This window comes from Pelecanus crispus, chromosome 9, assembly GCF_030463565.1.
Source record: "Pelecanus crispus isolate bPelCri1 chromosome 9, bPelCri1.pri, whole genome shotgun sequence".
Classification (NCBI taxonomy): Eukaryota; Metazoa; Chordata; class Aves; order Pelecaniformes; family Pelecanidae; genus Pelecanus; species Pelecanus crispus.
In genome coordinates this window covers 35298071-35320772 of record NC_134651.1, presented here as the reverse complement: position 1 = coordinate 35320772, position 22702 = coordinate 35298071, and the positions used below count along the sequence as shown (strand labels likewise).

The window sequence follows — 22702 nt, the reverse complement described above, 5'->3', positions numbered from 1 at the left end:
GACCTGAAATGTTTTGCCTTTTCATTTCAAAACAGCATTTTTTACTTAAAAATTAACCTGTTTTTAAATGGGGAAAGAAAAAAAAAAAGATTTAGTGCAGACAGGCTGCACAGCCCCAGAACAACATAACCTGCTCGGAGCTGAACAAAATATTTGGGTTCAGCTCAAAATTAATTCTTCTAGTTTTTTTATTAAACCAGTCTTCTCCTTCAATAAACCAACCAACCAGCCAGATAACCTCATTTTGGTGACAGTTATGACGTATTTTCTTGCAGTATGTTTTCAGTTCCACCACTGAACCAAAATGATGATATCAGCCAGCTCTAAATGATGCCAAGGCACTGTGTAGTCACCAATGCCTCCACGATATTGCATCTCCATAGAGCAGTGAGTGTCCATGTCCTTGTCCCATGACAACAGTCCCTGCTGTCTGCACGGGCACTGCAGGGCGTTGCTCAAGTGATGCCCCGACCCTTGCGCACCCATGGAGCTGCCATCTTGTGTCCCATGTGTCCCTCTGGGCTGTCTCCAGCTTTCCTAAAAATAGTTATCGGTTGTGCAGGGTATTTACACTGGGGATGGTCTGCAGTGCAATCTGCAGTGAATTACACCAGGAGAACATCTCTGGCTATGCTTGCCGCAAAGCAAAGGCCAAGCACATCCTCTGGGGAGAGCGTTGATGATGTCCCAGCAGCCTCCAAAACGGGATGGAGCTGATAGGAGGGTGTTTGTGTGTGTGTGGATATGTGTGCCTGTGCACACATGCATTCACATGTACATCCCTACAAATTGATATGAGAAATCTCTTGGGGAGAAGAATCATAGAAGGATGCCAGAACCACAGCCAGGGTAAATAGCAGGTTGTGGATTCCAAAGGATCATGTAGACCATGGAGGCAAGAGAGGAGGAACTGCGCTTTGCACCCATGTGGGGACTTGTATGTCTTGAGCAGGGGATCTTCTGGGCCTCCTTCCCCCCGGGCTGTGGCTGGCAGCCCTGCCTGGCCGACCTGCTGATCCCCTGCCTCCCTCCCACAGGCTTTGCAAACATCCTGAAGATCCTGAACAAGGACAGCAGCCGGGAGGAGCTGCTCTCCTTCATCCAGCAGTTTGGCTCCCACTACATCGTGGAGGCACTGTACGGCTCTGAGTTCAGCTGCACCATCCACTTCCCCAGCAAGAAGGTCCAGCAGCAGCTCTGGCTCCAGTACCAGAAAGGTGAGGAGGTCGGCGGAAACGGGCAGTGGCACAAATGCCAGTATTGTGCTGTTTTCCACTCATCAGCCCCTCTCCCCTGTGCATACACCATCACCATGCCGTTTAGCAGGCACAGACAGGAGACTTGTACGAAACTGAGTGCCCAGCAGCAGGAGATGGTGGCACATGTCCATGGGCAGCATCCCCGAGCCAGGTGAACCCATCCTGGCTGCTCCTGCCCTTCAGCTGCCACACTCTGGCTCCATCCTTCCCCGGGGAACCCTCTTCACTACCGGCCTCTGGCTCTGCCGCGGTGGCCTCCGCACACCGGGGGTGGTTGGGGTCAGGTGATGGAGATGTGACATAATTGAGCTGTATCAGAATGGCTTCGTTTTATTGCTTGTGACAATGATGGTCTTTAAGGAAGTGTATTAAATCAATAGCAGACTCATTGTGCTACACCATAAATAATGAGACACATCATTAAACAGGGCAATAAACTTCAGGACTTTGAAGTAATACAATTAGGTTATGTTTATAAAAACTCCCTTATCGCTGTAGCCTTCCATTTGCCAATTCATCTCTCTCCTCCAGGGAGCTGGGGATATTCCCCGGGTCTGATATTTTTCTGTTGAAAAACATCTGTGGTGTTTCATAGGGCCTGTTGTAGGGCTGATGGCAATGGAGGTCATAAAGGCACTCGCATCATGCCCCGTGGGCGCTGCTGAGTGGCCTTGTTTTGTGCAAGCCAGCAGACGGAGGTGTGCTCCCGCCCACCACCTCCATTGTTTTCTGCTCATTTTTTTCCTCTGTCTTCCCAGTGCAGCTCATCTTGTAAGCGTATTTATAACACCCTGTACTCGTTTGTTTGGGTTTTAAATAGTGATAAATGAAGTTTGCCATAGCAATGCCCCTGTTTAGCAGGAGAAAGTGTCATGAAGGTGTGTTGTTTACGTACTCGTGATGTTATTAATCATTCCGGTGCGCTCCCTGCAATCCCTGGGCAAATGTGTTGGTGGGGGGCAGACCCAGAGTGGCTCCATGGTCCCAGCGCTGTCACTGCAGATGCAGGGTTTCTCTGGAGATGCTGGATGGGAACGAGAGTCTGATGCTGCAGTCTGAGCCTGGCGTGAGCATCGCCGCTGTTCCACAGTGATGGGGCCAGAGGGGAGATGAACGGTGGCAACACTTGATCCAGTGGTGAAATATCTCCTGCTTCTGAGCCCCCACCTTCTCCCCGGCCAGGGGCCACGGTGGCTCCCAGGGCTCAATCGCAAAGCCCTGCGGTGGCATAGGGCCTTGAAGGCGAGCGGTGCCTCGCCGACAAAATAATTTCCTTTTTAGTCCATGGTATGCAGCTGGCCGAAGCGGGCTCCCTCGCTCCACACCCGGCTCCCGCCTGCGCCTCTGGAGCCATGCCCACCCCATGCTGCTCACAAGGCTGCCCCGGTATGCTGGGAGTTTATGGGGCATCCTTCCCCTCTGCCCGCGAAGCAGCAAAGCACTCGTGGGATCCCAGGGATCCCCTGGGGCTTCTGCATGTAACTCCCAGACATAAGCATTTAATTTCTGAGCGTCCAGCACTTCAACACCGGGTGCTGGCTCTGACCTTGTTCTTCGTGTGTGGCTCTGTGTGCGGCTTCAGTAGCTGGTGGGGTCAGTGAGGTTGAACTTCAGGGCTGTCGGTACTGCAAAGGGGACCAGTGTTGTACCTAGCTCTTTGATAGCCAGCAAATGCTCTTGGAAGGACATTGAGGATGTTTAGGGCTCTTGCCGATAGCATGGGAGATCGGCTCTGTGGACAGAGAAGGTATCACAGGAAACCCACGGCTCTCTCCTGGAGAAGCCCCAGTTAGCTAAGAGAAAGAGCTTGCTGTATATAGTAGATGGATTTTATTCCCAGCTTCTCCACTGATTTACTCTCATTTTGCCAGTAATGTAAGGAGGCTCTGAATAAATAGCTCCAGCTAGACAGTTCTAGATGCCTTCTCCACTCGGGCTCTGGCCCGCCAAGCTCCCCACTGCTAGCCAGCCCATTTCCGAATTGCTCAGAGTGGACATATGCATCACCTCTAATAAATACAAAAGTAAGGCCAGGATAACTGTAATTTGTTAGCGAACAAAGCAGGTCAGAAGAGGAGGGAGAGAGGAGAGTCTCGAGCTAATTGGAACAGCACCAAATATGATAAAAATGCACATTGTGGCATGTTTGCAGCATCGCACAAAATTATTTTAATATTTTAATCGACTTCATAACTCAATCGGCAGACCTCAGGAGGAGGCCTCCGCCAATAAAGCGCAAAATCTGCGCGTCAAGCCCTAATTGAAAACATGGTCTCGAAGAGGGGACCGTGCCACTGGCAGCCGGACTCCTCCTAAAGTGCCGGGCCAGGCGCTGGCTCTCTGCCGAGGCTGGAGCAGCCCAAAACTGTGCTTGCAGCCGGCACAGCAGCCCGTGACGTGGGTCAGTGTCTGCAGAGTGCTTCCTTCAGCCAAATGGAGGAGAAAGCGATCTGGGTCTTGCCAGGGACAGTGGAAAGTTGGTGCCTTCTCGCTGCCTGGACCCACCACCCCACCGGGACGGGCGGTGCCGGCGTTTGCAGGCTGCTCTGCCTGTAGAAATGCAAAATGTTCCCCTTCCTCCTGCAAGCAGATAAGGTGTGAGCAAACCAAACCGAACCCCAATTTTATTTCATGCAGGGATTAAAAGCCCATTTTTTGGACTGCTTGCTCTGGCTCTGTGCCGCCAAGCAGCACTTTAACTCCTTGGAGTGGCCTCCAAGCGGGGACCTTGAGGTTGACCCGGCCATTGATCTGTGCCACGGGAGCCCGCATCGGTTTTCTCCCCTGTCGAAGCCAGCATTTAAAGCTGACAGCGCCTCATTAAGTTCACACCAATTGTGTGAGCATCTTCATTTGGCAGCTGGGGCAAATGCAATGCCCCCGGCCACCTCCTGTTGCATGTAAGAGTGTGCTGGGTCTGGCCAGGATGGAGTGAACTGGCTTCATCGCAGCCCCTGTGGTGCTGTGCTTTGGATTTGTGGCTAAACCAGCATTGGTAGCACCCCAGTGTGTTGGCTGCTACTGAGCAGTGCTTGCACAGCATCCGGGCTTCCTCTCTTTCCCACTCTGTCCCTGAGGTGAATAGGCTGGGATCGGCAAGAGTTTGGGAGGGCACACAGCCGGGACAGCTGGCCCAAATTGGGCTATTCCACACCATATAATGCCATGCTCAGTGGTAAAACTGGATAGACAGTGGGGGTCAGCCCACCACAAAGACACAAAATGTACAGGAGGAAAGAGAGTGATCCCTCCATCCAGCAAATCCACCTGCCAGGCACCACTTCAGTCCCTGCTAAAGGTTTATCAGAGACCTGGTTGCTCTGTGGCCCCTTGGTCTGACCGGACAAGGAGGAGGAGGAGAGCTTGGTCAGGGAAAGAGAAGAGCTGCTCTGACAGCAGAATCTGACAGCCCTGGTGGGATTTCCCCAAGAGCTGTTCTAGCTTGCTTGTTCCCACTGCGATACACAAAATGCAGAACAAATGTCTGCAAGTGCTCTGGCACTTAGAGAAAATGGAGACAGCAGCAGTAATGCAGAGGGTCACGTCTTGTCAAGCATTTGAGGGACAACTCTTTTCCTTCACGTGGTGCAGACTAGTTGAGCCTCAGCGTGGGAGACCTCTGTTTTCCTGCTGGGAAAAGTTGGAAAAAGCAGTGGTGTGCTGCCACGGAGGAGCAGGCAGGCTTGCGGGACCTCATCTCCCTTGCCACCGAGGACCTGGGAGATGCACAGCTGGGGAGCAGGGAGGGGTGCTGATGGGCTCAGGATGTGCTGTGTGCAGGTGGAGGAGATTCAGAGGGTTTCATGACCCAACTGTTAGGTTGCAATAGTGCTTTATGTCTGCAGTGAGTGAAATGTTTGTTTTTCTTGCATTTCCTATGATCTCTAGATAGAGTTTCCTTGGCTGCATTACCTGGCTACGTTGGGCACTCAGCAAGCTGAGCTTTGAAAGTGGCTGCTACAGATGTGAAAGATGTTCCCTCCCAGTAACACCTCTTACATTAAAATAGTCCACAGAGGGGCTGTGCCCGGACAGGCCCTATCACATTCCCTAAGGCCTTCTGCCCACCAGCCCCTCCCAATACTTGCTTCTCTTCTCTTAGACCATATGTCATTGGTTGTATTTACCTTTAAGAGGTTACAGTTTTAATGCTTTCTTGTGAACTCAGCAGGTTAGACAAAAGATCTTTATAAAATACAAGCGACTTTAAGTATACAGCCTCAAGCTCTCTAAAATAGCAGTCCGTATTCTTCGGAGTAGGGCCCATGGATGCCTTCTGTCCTCTCAAGGTCTCATTCATCTCCCTTCAGGTCTGGTACTGCCGTAACACAATTAAGATTGAACTAGTCCATGGGAACCTTTAGTTTTCATCTCCTAGACACAATCAGGTGCATTAAGAAAGCTGTAAGGCAAGCTTTGCATCTATTAAAGGGAGATAATGGCTTTCCCTTATACCTGCTTGGTCAGAAGTAAAGCATATAGAGTTTGCCTGTCCTTGAGATCTGTTCCTATAAACAACCACTCTATTACCTTTGTAAGACTCTTACTGCTTGCAGTTTATGTCATTATATTTATTTCAAAACCTCAGATTTTGACATTTTGTTCGGAGGAGGAAAAAACAATCTAGCTGGTTGCCGTGAAATTTAGTTTAAACTTATGTGCTGTGACTCAGTCTGCTAAATGACCTTATGCACTGCTCATTGTAATCCAAAATTGCCAGGCAAGTAAAGTAATTAGTTGTGCAAAATGAAATAACTTTAAATCCTCACATTGAGTAATGACCCAGAAAAATCACTTAAGCTATACAATAGAAAAGACTCAAAGCATCTGGCTTTATTTTTACTTTTGTAGCTCTGCCCCCTTTGATTAAGAAACAGGCTCTCCCCCTCATCCCTTTAGAAACCCTGGCTGGCTGTTGCTGCCCAGAACAAATGTTCGCAGCTTAGTTGTCGCTACCCTAAGAAATCATAACTTCTCATAAAAAGGCAGGATAAGTCCAACAGCACTGGCACGGCAGTTGTTCTGCAAGGGTCATATATGTTTGATAAACCAGCAACTTGTATCTGTTTAAAGAGCTGCTTCATATCATCTGAGATGAGCCCAAGTGATTGAAAACCTTCACCTAGACCAGCAAACCCAGCTGGCTAGCAGGACCAGGGGAGGACCTGCACATGCTGCTGACGTACTGGTGCCTTTGAAAGCCGAGTGGCAAATTGCATACCTCTCCTTTGGCTCCACCTAAATACACCATTTGTAATGCGATTTTTCACAGCATTTATCAAAATTATCCAGAATAATAGGTGAAGCCTCATGGCAGCCCTCCTACCGGCCCCAGCAAATGTCACCTCTGCAGCAGGGCAGAGCTGAGACAGAAAGCCCCTCGATGAGCCAGGGACATGGGTGATGAAGCCTTCAGCCAGGCTTCCACATCCCATTAGAGAGCGCTCAGTGCCAGTGAATTTGTACCAGACCTTTAAAACATCAGGTACTGGCTACAGTGAAAAGTAAGATACTGCCCTTGTGGGAGCATCGGCCTGAATTAAGGTACAAAACTCTAGTATTTGTTTATGAGGTGGGTAGGGAAGTGTCAGATAAAGTTACATGAGACCTGCCAAGGAGATCAGATTTATCCTCCACAACCTGACGGCATAAAAGGGGTCTCGTAGCCATTGTGTTCCCAAGTCTAATCCCCACAGGCCGTAAAAACCAATCTGCCACCAAAGGGAGGAGATGAAGTGTTTTTAATAAGAAAATGAGCCATTTGCAATGCGCTTTTAATTGGATCAATTTTTCCTTTATTACACAATCTTTAAAAAACAAACACATACATATAACCAGACAAGTTCTTTCTCCAGGTAGAGAGCAGAAGCCAAACTACTTTATCACAGTCCTTAATTACTCCATTTCATCTCATTTGGCAGATGATCACAACATTGTGTGGGGGCACTATGGCAAGAAATATAGCTCTGCAAAGTCATCTTGCAGTCACTACCGAGTTTAGTCAGGGGACATGCATACCCTGGGCGAGGGACAGCGGGTTTTCTTTTTCCCTTTTCTGCCTGAAATCCAAGACTAGCAGAAGAGCCGCAGGTGACACACACCCCCAGGCGCCGATCGCAGTGTCCTGGCCCACCAGTGCATTGCAGGGTAGTGTTATTTTTCTTGAATCTCTGAGGGAGAAACAGATGACAGACGTTTTGTTTGAACTGTGTAACCAGGAACAGGCTGGGGTAACCAACTGCTCGGTTTACTGGATCAGCTTTTACGTCCCTTCAAGCACTCCAGGAAATGTTATTGCTAGTAGTGTGATGTTTATTGAAAAAAAAAAAAAATCCATTGGAACAGAAAATGACAGAGGTACATATTATCATAGATAATATTGCTTCAATTATTCAGGTCCACAGTAGCTTCCTGCTTGGAGCAGTTCTTAGAAACAGGAGAAACGTTTAAAAGAGATCAGTAGGAGAGGAACTGCCATTATCATAACACCAGAAAAAATGCCTTGAGTTACAATGTAATTAATGGCAGCAGTGCCCAGTAATAGTCGTCATCTCCCAAAAACATACATGCAAGATGAGATCGGCTCCCAAAATTGCTGTTACATACCTTAGGCGACTGCCCCCTCCCACCCAAAAAAGAAAAGCAGAGAATGTAAATAATTATGTGCAAGCTGGTAGCCTTGGCAAACACACAGAGCAGCTCAGGAGGGAGGTGGGGGGGGGTTCAGTTCCCTTGGGCTCCCTCAGCATCATCTACCATGCTCGTGTCTTAGCTCCTACTCCCTTCTCTGCAAGCTTTTTCCACTGAATTACAGCGAGAGAAATAGGAAGTTGCTCCGATGGAGGGGCACCTCCATCACACAGCTGGGTGTCTGTTGTGCTGGCCCTCTTCAGCGCTTTGGCTGAGCAGAACAGGGAGAGAAAAAACCCCAAAATCGCACCAAAATCTGCTCTGAGCACTTCTTTTGCAAACCCTGTAACTGCCAAACAACTGGCTGTAGCAGCAGCAGCTCTGAAGCCTATTTTACTTTGCTGTTTCGCTAGGGGAAAGTATATGGGAGCTTAAAAAAAAATCACCTGTTGCATACATGTTGTAGCACAAGTAGCAAACAATTTGCTGTAGCATGGCAGCCACCATAAAATCAGCTTTTGTATTGTCTGTCGTGCTCCCAAATTTGCAACTACGTTGTTGATAGCAACAAATAAATGCACTGCAGTGTAACTATTATCTGTGGCAGATTAACATGCTACCACTGTGCCCTATTTAAATGCATCTTTCCTTCAATAAACTATTCTAGGCAAGCAGCACCACACTGAGGTACACATTTATCAGCCAGGAGAGTAGCACTGTGGGGGCCTTGGTTCACACAGCTGCAGTTTTGTGCTTCATTTGGCCCAAAGCCGTGATGAACATGAACTCTGGTGCCTGCTGGTGCCATTAAAAAAAATCTGAGGAATGTAGTGTTTTGCTGTGCAAGGGAAAAAAAGGCAACGCACCAATGGACGTGCTTCCAAGTATTAAAAAAATAAAAGCAGAACAGTTCCCCCCCTCCATCCCCATCTCGGCAGTGAGTAGCCTGCACATACGAAGTGCAGATGGGTGGAAACCTATTGCTAAATGCAATGGTCTGGAATGCAGAGTAGTGAAGTGCAGGTGAACATACAATATGTTGCATTTAATCTCATTCACTACAATCTCCCAGTCTTATGTCCCCAGCCCTTCTCCCCTCCCCATGAAGCTTTAAATACCAGACATTCCTTCCAAAGAGTTTCCAGGATACATTTAATAATAAACAGTAAATATCAACTCTAGGTTCCCCCTTACTTTTTTTTCCTCCAGCCCCCTCCCTTTTTACCTCCTTCTACCTAGCAGAACTCTTAGTAGTAATAAAAATTCTGTTGCCATCAGAGGGCAGTTTTCTGGCTCAGCTCGGTCTCCCATGATTGCACAGTACTCACTTCACATTGAACAGACACAGTTCACAAAATGGCACGACAGGACGATCTCCTGAATACCAGAAGAACAGAGAAAGAAAACCCTCACTCGTCAGTTTGAAAGTAAAGCTCCATCTCCCCGCAGTTTAAGAGGGCTATTTCGTTTTATGCAGTGTTGCAATCAGAAATTGCTTTCTCTGGTAGTTGCCCAGACAACTGCTACCAAGTTCCTTGCGAGTACCACAGTGAGAAGAGGATTGCCTCTCCAGTCCTCTAAGGGAAGGTGATTTAGAGCAGTCAGTCAGTGTTTATGGCACAAAGAAAGATACAATGGTTGAAGCTGGAAGTGTAGGAGATGTAGCGAATGGAGGTGAGAAGGTTTATGGAGTGGCCAGTCACTTAGCAAGGAACGAATACTCCAGGAAGATGGATCCTTTCCCTCACGCTTGTTCTTTTTTATTGTATGGATTTTATGTAAAAAAGAAGAAAAAACAGACCACCACCACCATGTAAGCTATTTTGTTTCTACACACAAAACATGACAGCCCCTGTGCCAAACCCCCTTTGGTTATGGCACAATCTTCCTGAACGCTTAATGCCGGTTCCCATCAGATTGCAATGAGTCTGGAAGAATCTCTGCTGCCAAAAGGGGCTTTATCTAGAGACATGCCTTTAAGGGGTGGAATATCTTCTCAGATGGTAACTGTAGATCTTAATGCAGTGATCCCAACAGTCCAGCACCAGCAGCTGCCCTTTGGGCGTAATGGCAATACCGACAGGACAGGTGAGTCCTTCCCGGATTAAGATATTGTAGCCACCTCCTTTAGGAAAATGCAGGATTTCTTTACGGCTGCTGTCAGCAACAATGAGGTCTCCCCTGGCATCGACACACATGCCAGCAATGCACCTGAAATCCTCATTCTCAGAGAAGAAGTGGCTAATCTGGCGTCCCAGCTGTCCATCTGGGCTGACGGAGCCAATTGAAAAGCCTCCTTCTAAATGGTGTTCGTACTGCCGGTTTTCCAGGTTAAGTCCCAGCCCTTGAGTGAAGTATATGGTCCCTTCAGCATCGCAGGTGACAAACTTGGGGCGCACTGCGCTACATAAGCAACTGTACTTCACCACCCCCACGCCGCGGTCCACTGTGAAACACCAGAGTTTCCCTCCTTCTACGTCAGTCACTACAAACTGCCCAGACGGCAGGGCGGCGATGCCCCAGGGTTTGCTTAGCTGGCTCCGGTGACAAGCCACGCAATGGCCATCCATGGTGTAGACCTTGACAGAGTTATCGTAGCTGTCAGTCACACCTATCAGGCCATGGCAGTTCATGGTGACAGAAAGGGGAGTCAAATTGGGCAAGTCTGCTCCAAGGAAACTCAATACAAAACTATCGATTCCGCTAGGGCTCCGGCGGATCTCCTTCAGAAAGCCCTTGCGGGTAAAAACCTGGATTCGGAAATTGCCTCGGTCTGCCACAAGCACCTCGCCTTGCAGGGTGACATGTAGGCTGACGGGGAGATTAAACATCCCTGGCAGGCTGCCCTTGGAGCCCATCTTCTTGATGAAGTGACACTGCTGGATGCTCGTGGCTGCTTCAGGCATCCTTGGCTTGGCTGGTGAGGAATTCGGTGTGCAGCTGGCCTCTTCTTGCACCAAGTCAGGCTCCCTAAATGATGCCAACGAGGATGCTGCAGTTTCCATGAGCGATTCCTCCACATTAACGGTCCGGGGTTTCTTCACCACCTGCCCAATCTGCAGTGGTCCCACGTGGCTCACCTTAAGGAGTTCAACCTCTTGAAGAGTCAGCTCCCGTGGGAGGCTGTTTGTCAGTTCTGGTTCTTCCTCATCTGCTGCCTCCTCCAAGAGAGCTATATCCCCCTGCTTTATTTTGGCAAGGAAATAGTCACAGCGAGACATTATCTGCACTTCTGCTAAGTTCAGCAGATAAGCTTGCTCCTCCATTACCTGATTATTTACCTTCTCCACTTCAGACAAAGAGGTGGTGAAGAATTTTCGTGACCTGGCCAGTTCTTCCTGGATCTTGCGCTCTTCTTTGCTGTAATCTTGCAGAACGGCTTTGTATCTAGATTGCAGGTCTCTCGAAACACCCTCCAGGGATGCTTTTCTTTTCTGCAGATCACCCATGAGCTCCCGAAGCCTGGCAAGCCTCATCCCAAATTCCCTCCTACGCTCTTCAGCAGCCTCTTTGATAGCAATGACTCTATGCCCTTGGGGCATGTGTGATGTCTCCTTGCAGGGCTCACACAAAACCAAGCTACAGCTCTTGCAGAAGTGTCTTGGCAACCTTCTCCCACAGACCTTGCACATGAGAAGACCCACCACTTCCCCCAGTCCGCTGGTGTCTATGATCTTCAGCACAGTAAGATTGTCAGTCAGCTGAGCTAAGCTTGTGATCCGAGTGATTTTGCTGCAAAAGGGGCACCGTATACCATTAATGCTGTTTGCTAGGAGTTTCTCCAAGCACTGTTTGCAGATGGTGTGCCCGCAGTGTAAGAGCTTGGGTCTCAGGTGCTCCTCAGTGAAGGACTCCATGCAAATGGGGCACTCCAGCACCTCTCGGAGTGCATCCGAGTTGAGATGAGGGGCGGCAGCCATGGCTTTCCAAGGCAGCTTTAGCCGGTGCAGTCTTGTACTCGCATCTATTCCAAGGTGCACTGATTCTGTCCAGAAAGAAAAAAGGAAATATGATTTATGTCATCACCAGCAGTTATATATACATGCAATTTATTTCTGATTTATCACCCAGCCCTGGAAAAAAGAAGCCCAGTTAGCTTTTCCACATTTGGAAAGGATGGATTAGTCACAGCTAATCTCAGAGTGGGCAAATTCCAGAACTAACTTACAGCTCCTAGCACGATGAATTGTTCACTTGCAAAATTTATAAGCAGAACTGAAGGAAGTGTAATGGCAGCAATAAGGAAGCCCAATAGATATTGATGACTGAATCATCTCCTCATGGTGCCCATCTCCCGCTGCCAAGCCTCTGAGTTTACATAATTTACTGAAACCCAGGGAGATTAAACCAAGCATTCAAAATGTTGCGCATCAAAAGAGGAACCAGATGGTGCAACGCTTTAGGACATTAATATATCACCTCTGGAGACCTGCATTCAGATGTGACATCAGATATGAACGAAATAAATGTGGTTGTTTTACTCTGCTTTTCTAGATAGCCAAAATAAATTTTCAAGGTTTCAGACGTTTGCCAGAAAGTGAAACTAGAAGGAATGATTTGTCAGCTTCTGCTCATTTGGGGAATGACTGTACATACTGAAAACACACAGCGAAGATTTTACGCCAGTGTATTTCATTAACCTCTGCCATGCTGCATCACGCTTCAGCATGCAAATTAAACACAGCTCAACGCGGCAGTGTTCTAGCAGGTATTAGCAATAATGGAGTTAACAGACAACTCCAAACATTCATTAATATATACTACAAGTGTTCACTATTAGTTTTTGAACTTAGCTTAATTGCATATAATTTTTCCTTATTTCACAGTCTTGCAGCATTGGCCTCATTCTTGCATTCTGATTCAGTTTTATACCACTCTGGTTGCCGTTCAGCTTCAATCCAGGTTTCTCCGTCCTCACATCCCTCACAGCAGGGAGCAGATCCCAGCAGCTCTCTTGCTAAAGCAGCCGTCCATTCAAAAGGAACAGAACAGGGTTCACATCATTAAGTTATTATTCAGTAGACTGGGTTTCAATACCTTTCCTATCGCATTGCTTAGACATTAAAAGAAATGGGGAAGAAAACATTTCTTTTAGGGGGAGAGGAGGAGAAGGAAGTAGTTAGTCTTTAAAATGAAGAGACAGTCACGGAGGGATGTGAACAGACAGCTTTTTCTGAATAATGGCTGCATGCACGCAGCGCTCTCGCTTCCCTGCTGGGTTTGTCTGCTTCATCCTCAGGAGCATTTCAGACAGAAAGGTTCACTGTATTTCAGTTTACCACTTGCTCAAGTGGAAGAAGACAACTGCAATGAAGAAAAGTTCTTTATGTACATAGAGAGAAGAAAAAAAAAATTAATTTATCAGCTGCAGTTCACAGTCCTTTAAAGCCCACATTTCAGGAAGGGATTTTCAGTGGCGTAGCAGAATCTCCAAGTCCCACGCTGGGATCTGACCCTTGGCTCAACGGTGGCATGACGAGTATCACATCCCTGGCACCCGGGAAGCAGTGGTAGTCCAGGCGCTTGCTGCCACTGGCACTGAACATGCTTCCCTTTTATTCTTAGCATATATCTCAGCTGGGGAAGCAGAAGCCTGGGCACTGCCAGGTACATCAGAAACCTTCCTCTGAGGGACGAAAAATGTGTATTTTAAAATTATTTTTTAAACGGAAACACAGGATACCAGATCCATTATTCTTATTTATCTTGGAAATATGTCAAAAGACTTGCTCAGGGAAGGATGCGGGAGCAGCACAGACACCAGATACGCCAAAGAGTTACATAAAAAGCCACCTTTAAAACAAGAATTTTCATTAAAGAACAATGGCAGAGGGGATTTTGTTTGGTTTTAAGTTAGGTTCGGTTTTTAGAAAGATGATTGGTATGACATTCTTTTCATATATAACCCCCTTTTATCGGAATGCCAGCAGGCGCCTTAGTAACGTGAAATTATTTTTACTGCTGCGCTTTTATCTTTATCTTGCACTCGGCTGTGCCTTCATGGAAGTTTCCTCAACAGCGAGTTGTTCTTGCGTATCGGTCCCTCCCAAGGTAGTTCCTCTGACGCAGAGCAGGGTATTAGAGAAAGCCTCAGCTGAGGATCAAGCTGTAAAACTCTGTAAATTAAGTGACTTTGGTTTCCTTATATTCAAAAAAATTTCCTGCCGCAGCTTCTCTTCTCACTTTGTAGTTTTTAGTTGGGATGTGCGGCGAGGCAACCGGTTTCACTTGTAATGCATAGCTTGTGCCATTAACAAGTTAAAATGGCAGGGTGAAGCCGCACAGTCTGCATTGTGACTTGTTCCGGCAGCGTTTATAACAATGGTTGAGTGAAGACTACAAAACCATCACGACGCTACAGGGGTTTCGGGTTTTCTGCTCAGAGCAGATGCTGGCAGCATCTCTCGCTGGCAGCAGCGTCCGCGCCCTGAAGCGGTGGGATGCTGCGGACCCTCGGCCCGGTGCGGAGGCACCGTGCGGGCTCCCCGGAGGGGGACAGGCGGCTCTCAGGGAGGACAGACTGACCGGACGCTCGGCTCGGTGCCAACCGCCCCGCTAATCGCAGGGCGAGAGCCCCCCGCCTCCCCCGCGGCCTCCGCTGGGCCGCAGCAGGTGCCCGGGCAAGGCCCGGGGCGGCGGCGGCCTGAGGGGGCTCGGCGGGGCGGACACACCCCGGCGCGGCCGCCGAGGGGCTCTCACCGGCGGGGAGCGCCCGTCCGGCGGAGGCGCGGCCCGGCGGGGGTCCAGGCAGGGCTGCCCGGCCCGGCCCGGCCCGGCCCGGCCCGACACGGCCGCCCCCTCCCCGTCCCGGCGCGGCGCCGGGCCCGCGGCTGTGGGGGGGGTCCCGCCCGCCGCCCCGCGCTCCCGCCCCGCCTCCAGGGGGCGCCGCCGCCGCGGGGCCCGGGGTGCGCCCTACCTGCCCGCCGCTCCCGGGACGCGCGCCGCTCCCCGGCGTGCCCCGCGCCGTCGTGACGTCGTGACGTGCGCGCCGGGCCGCGGAGCGTGCCGGGAGATGGAGTCCCGGGAGGCGGCGGGGCAGGGGCCGGCGCCGGGGCTGGGGCTGCGGCGGCCGAGGCGGGGCCGGGGGAGGAGGAGAGGCTGCGGGGGTCCCGTCCAGCGGGCAGGGAGATCGGTGAGGGCAGGCGGAGGGCCCGCAGGCCGGTCCCGGGCCTGCCCCCGCGGGGGGCTGGAGCAGCGACCTGCCCGCCCAGGGAGCTCCCAGGTCGGCCGGGCTCCATCCTCCGCGCTTGTGCTGTAGCTGTTTCTATCCAGGAAAGTTAAGAGGAAAAAAAGGAAGCAGAATTACATTTTCTTCTTCTTTTTTTTTTTTTGTTTGTTTCATTACATGCAGTTTGGTCACACACGGGTCGGTCCGTGTCCTTTCCCTGATCAGCCGGTACTGCTGCCGGAGCAGCCCCTTCCCGTCCCCCTGAGGGGGTCCTGCACATGTGTCGGGTTTTGCATCGCCTGTTGAAAATTTGTCTGTCTTGGTCCGTTCTCATAAACTGCGTTGGAGCGGCCTGTGGACTCCCAGGACTAAAAGGGCTATTTTTAGGTAGAGAATAGCAAATGTAATCAGTTGATTGGGTGATGTGCATAAATATCATCAGTGAATAGAGAGGCAGCTGCAGTTGCTTGTGCAAGGACTCGCTCAAGGCACATCCTGGTTGATATTGCTTCCTCTCCCACAGTGGCCCCGATTCTGCACTGGCGGCCAGCGGTCGGTGCGGCTGCCGTGGCACAGGCAGGAAATCATCAGTTCACAGGGAATCGAGCAGTTAGGGGATTTGACCTCGAAACACAAGCTTGCGTTGCCCGGTCATTGGACTCCTCCGCTCACGCCTGGGAGGTAGCAAAGGATTACACCCCCGCAGGACTAATGACCAGAGTCATTAATCATAGAAATCAGTCACTTCCCTCCTGCCTCTTCCCTCCTCCTCCTCCTCGTCCCTTCAGCCTTTATTTCTGACCTCTCCGCCCATCAGACGGGCTCTCACGCTGCCTGCAGGCTGGCGGCAGGAGCTGGAGGCAGGGGTTTCGCCACTGGACCGTGGCTCTGCTCTGCCCTGGCGTGTCTCAGGGTCGTGCTGCTGTAAGGGCCATCAGTAGCACCAGTCCTGTTCCAGCTTGGCTTCGCTCGGCCATCATGAGACTGCTTTACGGATGGTGGAGAGACCAGTTTTACTGTGACCATGTGGGTCTGCACAGCAGATCAGGAAATGTCGGGGCTTGGGGCTGCCTCTGTGGGAGCAGGGAGAAGCCCAGGCCTGGGCAGGCAGGACCAGGGGAGCCATGTCCTTCACACACCAGCAGTGCCGCGTCTCTGGTGCTGCTGGCAGCACCGCTGGCTGCAGTGGTGTCCAGGCAGGATCCCGCAGTCAGCCCTGCTCGCAGGCTGATGTGCAGGTGAAGGTCTGGAGGCTCAGAGCGGTTTGCTGCCTGGGGAGGAGGCGAGCCGTCGGTTTAACCATTTCCCGTAAACCCTGCCTGTGGCCCCTCCGCCTGCGTGCCCGGGCGGGAGTGCGGTGCAGCCGGCACTGTGCCAGCAGCTGTGGGGCTGTGCCCAGACCTTTCAGCAGAAGCTGTAGCATGTTTCCAGGGTTGCTTGCTCACAGACTCCAGCAGCTACCAAGCAGCCCTGAGGAAAGCACTAGCGTAATGCAGCAATTCTTGACACCTTCTGGTTTTGGTATTTTGTTCTACTTTTTTCTATTCAGAATAGAATAGAATAGAATAGTTCAGTTGGAAGGGATCCACACCTGAGCAGCAGGACCAGCAGGGATCAGCAATGTGGGCAGCAGATACACTCAGAGGCAGAGAGATCAGACGCAAGGCCTGAACAGGGTTGCAAAAGAAAATGAATGAGATTTATGGTCTCCTGTTTCATGCCATGCTTCAGGCCCTGAGCAGCAATCCTCAGTGGGAACCCCCGGGCACCAGCGGTTCCCTGAGGGTGTTGCTGTTCCCGGGGAGGGGACATGGGGTTCACTCCTGGCTCCTGGCATCACCAGGGAAATGTTCTTCTGGCCCCTGGTGTATTTTCCAGTGAATAAAAGGACGTTAGCATTGAACCAGGGCGGTCTGGCAGATTTTCTGAGAGGACATCTGAAAATGAACAATATGAGGGAAAAATAATGGTAGGAATAAGAAAATAAGCTTCTAATACATCCTGGGGAGAAAACAAAGGACTCTCTGGATTTGGTTAGAGGTGATAACGATGAGCCAATGATGTTACCCAGCCATGCCGGCGCATGGGGACCCTGTGCCATGATGAGGAAGGATGGGGAGGCTGTGAGCCCCGACCCCCTGGCAGGGCGGCATGTCCCGAGGGGCTGCCCCATGCTGACGGCCGTCTAGCCGGCAGGGCTTGGTAGGTCTCATACGTCCCATGGGAAGTGGGCGTGTGGGTGTGTTGGAGCAGGGAGGGAGCCAGCTGCGGATACGGGTCTTACGCAGCAGCCCGTGGGGGGCAGCAGCAGCAATTTGGGGGTCATGGAGCCATCTTTGTGAGGCTGTAGTGGCTCAGAGGCTGGGGGGGGCAAGCACTGAGGTGCTGCTGAGGGTCAGATGAGCAGGGCAGGGCTTCAGTTGCTTTTCCTGAGAGAGCTGGTACAGGCAGAGGGGTGGCAGGGGGGACCATGCAGGGTTCTGCAGAGCTAGTTCTTTGATAACATGAGCTCGCCAGTGATGCCTGCACCATCCCCTTTTATAGAGGTGTATCAGTGGTCTCTAAAAGCCCTCCTGGCTTTTTTTCTTAATACCACAACCTTGCAAGTCTGTAAATAGAATCATAGAATCATAGAATCGTTTAGGTTGGAAAAGACCTTTAAGATCATCCAGTCCAACCATTAACCTACACTACCAAATGTCTCATCTGAAGCTGAGGTTACTGTAGAGCCTGCCCGGCCAACCTGCGAGCAGAGGAGATGGTCTGCCTCCAGATTTCTCGCTGCAGGTGCCTTCAGGATCAGGCCCAGGGTGGAGTGGCTCCGGTGGGCAGGCAGGGTCCCGCGTGCCGCTGAGCCGCAAACACCGCGGTGCGGCACTCTGGCCGCTCCTTGCGGTTGGGCGTTGGGGCACTCGGAGTGTGCAGAGGGGGCTGTGTTTAATTGAGTTAGGGTAATCGGCTGGGAGCAGCGGTCAGAGCATCAGCAGGGAGAGGGGGGTTTGCAGCGGGAGGCTGCCCGGGGGGCAGAGGCAGGCAGGCAGCATGGGGCTCTCCAGACGTAACGGGGAGAAAATGCGACACAAACCATCACCTTCAGGAGGTTATCCCGCATGGGCGCTCAGGGCTGTTACAATTCGTGATGCCAGACTCGGCGTTCCGAGGGGCTCCCTGAAGGATGAGGCCCGGAGGTGCCCGTGGAGGGGCTGTGGGGCGGCGGTGGCTGAGCGGCGGTGGCTGAGCGGCGGTGGCCGAGCTGCGGTGGCCAAGTGGCAGTGGCCGAGCTGCGGTGGGCGAGCGGCGGTGGCTGAGCTGCGGTGGCCGAGCGGCGGTGGGCGAGCGGCGGTGGGCGAGCTGCGGTGGGCGAGCGGCGGTGGGTGAGCGGCGGTGGGCGAGCTGCGGTGGGCGAGCGGCGGTGGGCGAGCGGCGGTGGGCGAGCTGCGGTGGGCGAGCGGCGGTGGGCGAGCGGCGGTGGGCGAGCTGCGGTGGGCGAGCTGCGGTGGGCGAGCGGCGGTAGCCGAGCGGCGGTGGGCGAGCGGCGGTGGGCGAGCGGCGGTGGGCGAGCTGCGGTGGGCGAGCTGCGGTGGGCGAGCGGCGGTGGCCGAGCGGCGGTGGGCGAGCGGCGGTGGGCGAGCTGCGGTGGGCGAGGGGCGGTGGGCGAGCGGCGGTGGGCGAGCTGCGGTGGGCGAGCGGCGGTGGGCGAGCGGCGGTGGGCGAGCTGCGGTGGGCGAGCGGCGGTGGGCGAGCGGCAGTGGGCGAGCTGCAGTGGCCGAGTGGCGGTGGCCGAGTGGCGGTGGCCGAGCTGCGGCCCGAGTCGTCCCCCCGCGGGGCCGCGAGAGGGCAGCAGGCCCCCACCGACCGCCGTGCCCACGGCTGCCCCGCAGCCGCGCCGGTGGCGGGGCCCCTCGCTGCCCCACGCCGCCCCACGCTGCCCCACGCCGGTGGCGGGGCCCCACGCCGCCCCCTCAGCTGCTCCGGAGGGCTCGGCGGAGGTGTCCCACGGGTGCGCGCCTGCGGTTGCTTGCAAGCCCCCAGCGTGCACGCTTCTGGGGTCTGCACTCGCGTGCCGCGTCCCTCCTGGACAGGCTGTAGTCGTGCCTTCACCCGAGCTTCCCACGCGGGATGCCATGCCACGGGACGGCTGCATTCCCCCAAAAGATGGGTATGGGTTCCTAGGTGAGCCCTCCCTTGTCCCAGCCCGGGTGTGAGCCCCGGGGACGCGGGCGTTGCTGGCTGCTTGGCAGTTCGGCACAGCCGGCCTGAGCCGCTGCTGGTACAGCATTTCCCGGGCAGCGGCAGGGGCTGGCACCACGCTTCTTGCACACGTGGATGCATGTGACAGAGGAGCGCCGCTGGCTCCCCCGGACATTGCTCCAACGCCTTCCTCGCAGCCCTGAGCAGTGCTTGCCCATCACTAACAACGGGCAGAGTTAAATCTGTCCGAGCTCTTCATAGACCTGTTGGTTACCACACTGACAATATCTCACTGCAAGAGAAATTCCCAGGCAAACACATCTATTGATTTTCTTTCTAACTCCCTTTTGATGGATTTGCCGACGAATGGGGTATTATTCCACCAGGTAATAAACGGGCAGCCTGTGCCAGCAGATGTGTATTTGCCATAAATCCCCACTGCCCTGCCCGTGGTGGTACTAGGTCTGTCCAGCCGGAGGGTGGTGTAAAGGGGAGGTGGACCAGAATTACATCTTCCTTGCATGAAATGGAAAACCCAGGTCCTAAATCAGGCCCAGCTGAGCAGCTGGTCGGTGTCAGCAGGGTTAACCTGCTGAGCCTGGAGGAATTCCTACCTGGGTCTGTTCCTGATGTTCCCTCTACAGCTTCAGCTGGAGAGCCTTCTCCTCTCCTTGTTCCAAGCTTTTCTGCTGTTGAAGAGCTACCACATCCTACCCCTGATGTGGCTGCATTCTTGTGGTAAGTGGAGTGATTCCCAGTTTTGGAATGACTTGGGATCTTTTGGAAGAGGTGCTGTATAAAATGCTGGACCACTAGCAAACCCATCATCTTCTGGGAGCTCTCAAGACAAAATAGCACTCCAATACAAAAGAATTAGGTATTATGCTTTTGTTATTGTTATAGTAGTGGTGTTGCTGTGCTTCCCTCTTGTCCAAGCACTAGGAGGTGCTGCTGGTAACACTGGAAGCGTTTCCCCACATCTGCAACTGCTGCATCCCTAGCAGGGACCCCTGCGCACTGTGCAGGCAGTCACCTCGTGCTCTGGGGTTATTAAATCCTGGTGGAGCACAGAGACGCAGCCAGGCACCCCAACGGGTGAGCAGTACCTCTGCACACCCTGTGCTGCTCATCCTCCCTTTCTTACGCAACGCTTGACGCTTAGCGGAAGGCTGTTGTTTTATTTGTTTTGTTGTGTTGTTTTTTTTTTTTTAAATACGTATTTCAGACAAACAAACAAACTAATAACTCCCACAAGTTGCCGTGATGCGTCTAACCACATCCGCGGCACTGTGCTTCCAAACAGATGTTGCCAGGATTCAACTGAGTTGCCAGCAGCGTTAGGAAAGCATGTTCAGATGCAAGAGCTGAGAAGGACTCCCCGTGTCCTCACTGCTGCTGCGCTGCAGCCCCTCCAGCCAAGCCTCTTCCTCCTGCCAGAACGGGACCTTTGGAGCACCCTAGCAGTGGTCACCTGCAAAGCCCTTCCCTGGGACCCAAGCAGAGGCTTTGCAAGAGCAATCTGAGTGCCTTGGGAGGTTATCCAGTTCTGCATGGGGTTCATGCAGTGTGGACCTGAACGCTAAAGCTGGGTTTACTTACTCTGGACTGGACACAGCATGCAGCAAAGACAACAGGAGTATTTCTGTTGGCTTCAGTGGCAGCTGGAGATGGCATTGCAATGGTACATTGCAGGGTCTGGTTCTGATTCTCTCCAATCCAATGGCAAAAACTTCCTTTGACTTCATCAGGAATACGGTTGGGCCACCCATATTTTCATTCGAGAAGAAGCCAGTCAGCTGGGCCTCAGTGCTGACGAACGCTGTACAGTGACTAGGTAATAAAAACCAGACCAAGCCTCCAGGAATATGCAGGGTTTCTCCAGTTCACTGTCGGGTTTGCCGTGGGGAGAGCAGGCTGGCCCCCCAACACCCTCCTTGTGTGCAGGCAGCTGAGCAAATAACCCAAACCCATCTTGGAGGTAGGAGAGAGGGAGATAGAGGGACTCTGCTCCCTTCTGCCTGGGCTACAGTTGCAATGGCAGGCCCAGGAATAGAGGAGTGTGTTTTGGGGGAAAATACCTCCCAGATCTGAATGACTCCTCTGTGAGATGCCGTGAGTGGTGGGTAATATGGGTGGGAAGAGAAGGAAGCATGGTGTCTGTCAAGGAAATGCCAGCTTTCTAGGGGTGAGTGCAGTCCTGAAGGCACCTGGAGCTGATGCTTTCCACCCCCCAAGCAAGCAGATGAACAACAGTCCTCCCCAGCTCTGGAGGAGCTGGCTCACAAGCAGGGTGTGCAGCTGGCACTCTCAGATATGTTTTAAGAGCAGAAATGGGGTCATTATTTTGTCACAAAAGCTACCAGGAATTGCTATCCAGTGGTGATGACTTCCAAGTGCTCGTCTGCATGAGAGCTGGCAATTTGGCAGTGAAGCCCGTCTCCCTCTGCTGAGCCACGTCCTATTTCATTTTCCTCCTTTGGAGTTGTACCCAGAGCCTTTTCAGTACAAGGGAACACCGTGGATCCCTTGCCAGCACACTGAACCAGTAAGCTTGGCTGCAGTAACTCCTTACGTCCCCAGGAAGCCAGTCTGCAAAGCAGTCCTTTTCCCCAAAGTGACTGGGGCTTCCACTGTTACAAAGAGGATTAAATGCAGATAGCCATTTCCACCTTACCTGTGAAGTCTGCTCTGCTGACAAGCCTGCCACGAGTCACCAGGTTCCACGGTTAATCCTCTGTTGCTGAGAACATGGCTGCTATGGAAGGGGAGCTGCGCTACTCAGTTTTCTACCTTAATTTGCAGACTTTTACTCTTCCCCCAGGGCAGCTCCATTTGGTGACTGCTGCTCCTGAAATGGCTTTGCTCCATCTGGGTTTCCTTCAGGAGAAAAGAGGAACCCTCACTTTAATGCCAGTCCCTTTGGAGAGCTCTTGAAACCATCATCTCCACCACCCCTGGCTACAGTGCCCTTTCCTGGGAGTGATGGGTGAAGGGGGCAGTGGGTGGTGCAGGACATGTTGAATGAGCTCCTGTTCATTTTTTTTTCTTGCTAAAGGGGCTGTGTTGTCAGAACGGACACTGGAGGACAGCCCTCCTTGTCTAGCCCACTGTTTGCAGGGAAACCATGTCAGCTCACGGCTTGGACAGGCATACTCTTCGCTGGGTAAAGAACTGGTTGGGTGGCCGAGCCCAGAGAGTTGTGGTAAATGGAGTTAAGTCCAGTTGGCAGCCGTTCACGAGCGGTGTTCCCCAGGGCTCTGTTTTAGGGCCAGCCTTGTTCAATATCTTTATCAATGATCTGGATGAGGGGATCGAGTGTGCCCTCAGTAAGTTTGCAGACGACACCAAATTGGGTGGGAGTGTCGATCTGCTGGAGGGTAGGATGGCCCTGCAGAGGGACCTGGACAGGCTGGATCAATGGGCCGTGGCCAACTGTATGAGGTTCAACAAGGCC

At 52.2% G+C, this 22702-nt stretch overlaps 2 protein-coding genes across 4 annotated transcripts in view; one reads left to right on the top strand and one right to left on the bottom strand.

Moving 5' to 3' along the window:
* Window positions 1-22702, top strand: part of ASTN2 (astrotactin 2) — a 363040-nt gene that overhangs the window by 232027 nt on the left and 108311 nt on the right. Inside the window, 1 exon segment of the mRNA XM_075716105.1 lies at window positions 1038-1217. Within this exon segment, the coding sequence (XP_075572220.1) occupies window positions 1038-1217 (180 nt within the window).
* Window positions 7052-14834, bottom strand: TRIM32 (tripartite motif containing 32). 3 transcript variants are annotated; one of them, XM_075716107.1, is made up of 3 exons: window positions 14806-14834; window positions 12762-12846; window positions 9032-11874 (listed from the first exon to the last, which is right to left on the bottom strand). In XM_075716107.1, the coding sequence occupies exon 3, from the start codon at window positions 11807-11809 to the stop codon at window positions 9866-9868; it is 1944 nt and encodes a 647-aa protein (XP_075572222.1). In that variant the 5' UTR covers window positions 11810-11874; window positions 12762-12846; window positions 14806-14834; the 3' UTR covers window positions 9032-9865. The 3 variants fall into 3 exon arrangements, 2 of the variants coding, with proteins under 2 accessions (XP_075572222.1, XP_075572221.1); XR_012831283.1 differs by lacking the exon at window positions 14806-14834 and adding an exon at window positions 7052-7429 and having other exon boundaries at window positions 9218-12768; XM_075716106.1 differs by lacking the exon at window positions 12762-12846.

What these genes read in the sequence shown, in the direction of transcription:
- TRIM32 (XM_075716107.1), bottom strand. Translation starts at nt 11,809, where the DNA reads ATGGCTGCCGCCCCTCATCTCAACTCGGATGCACTCCGAGAGGTGCTG.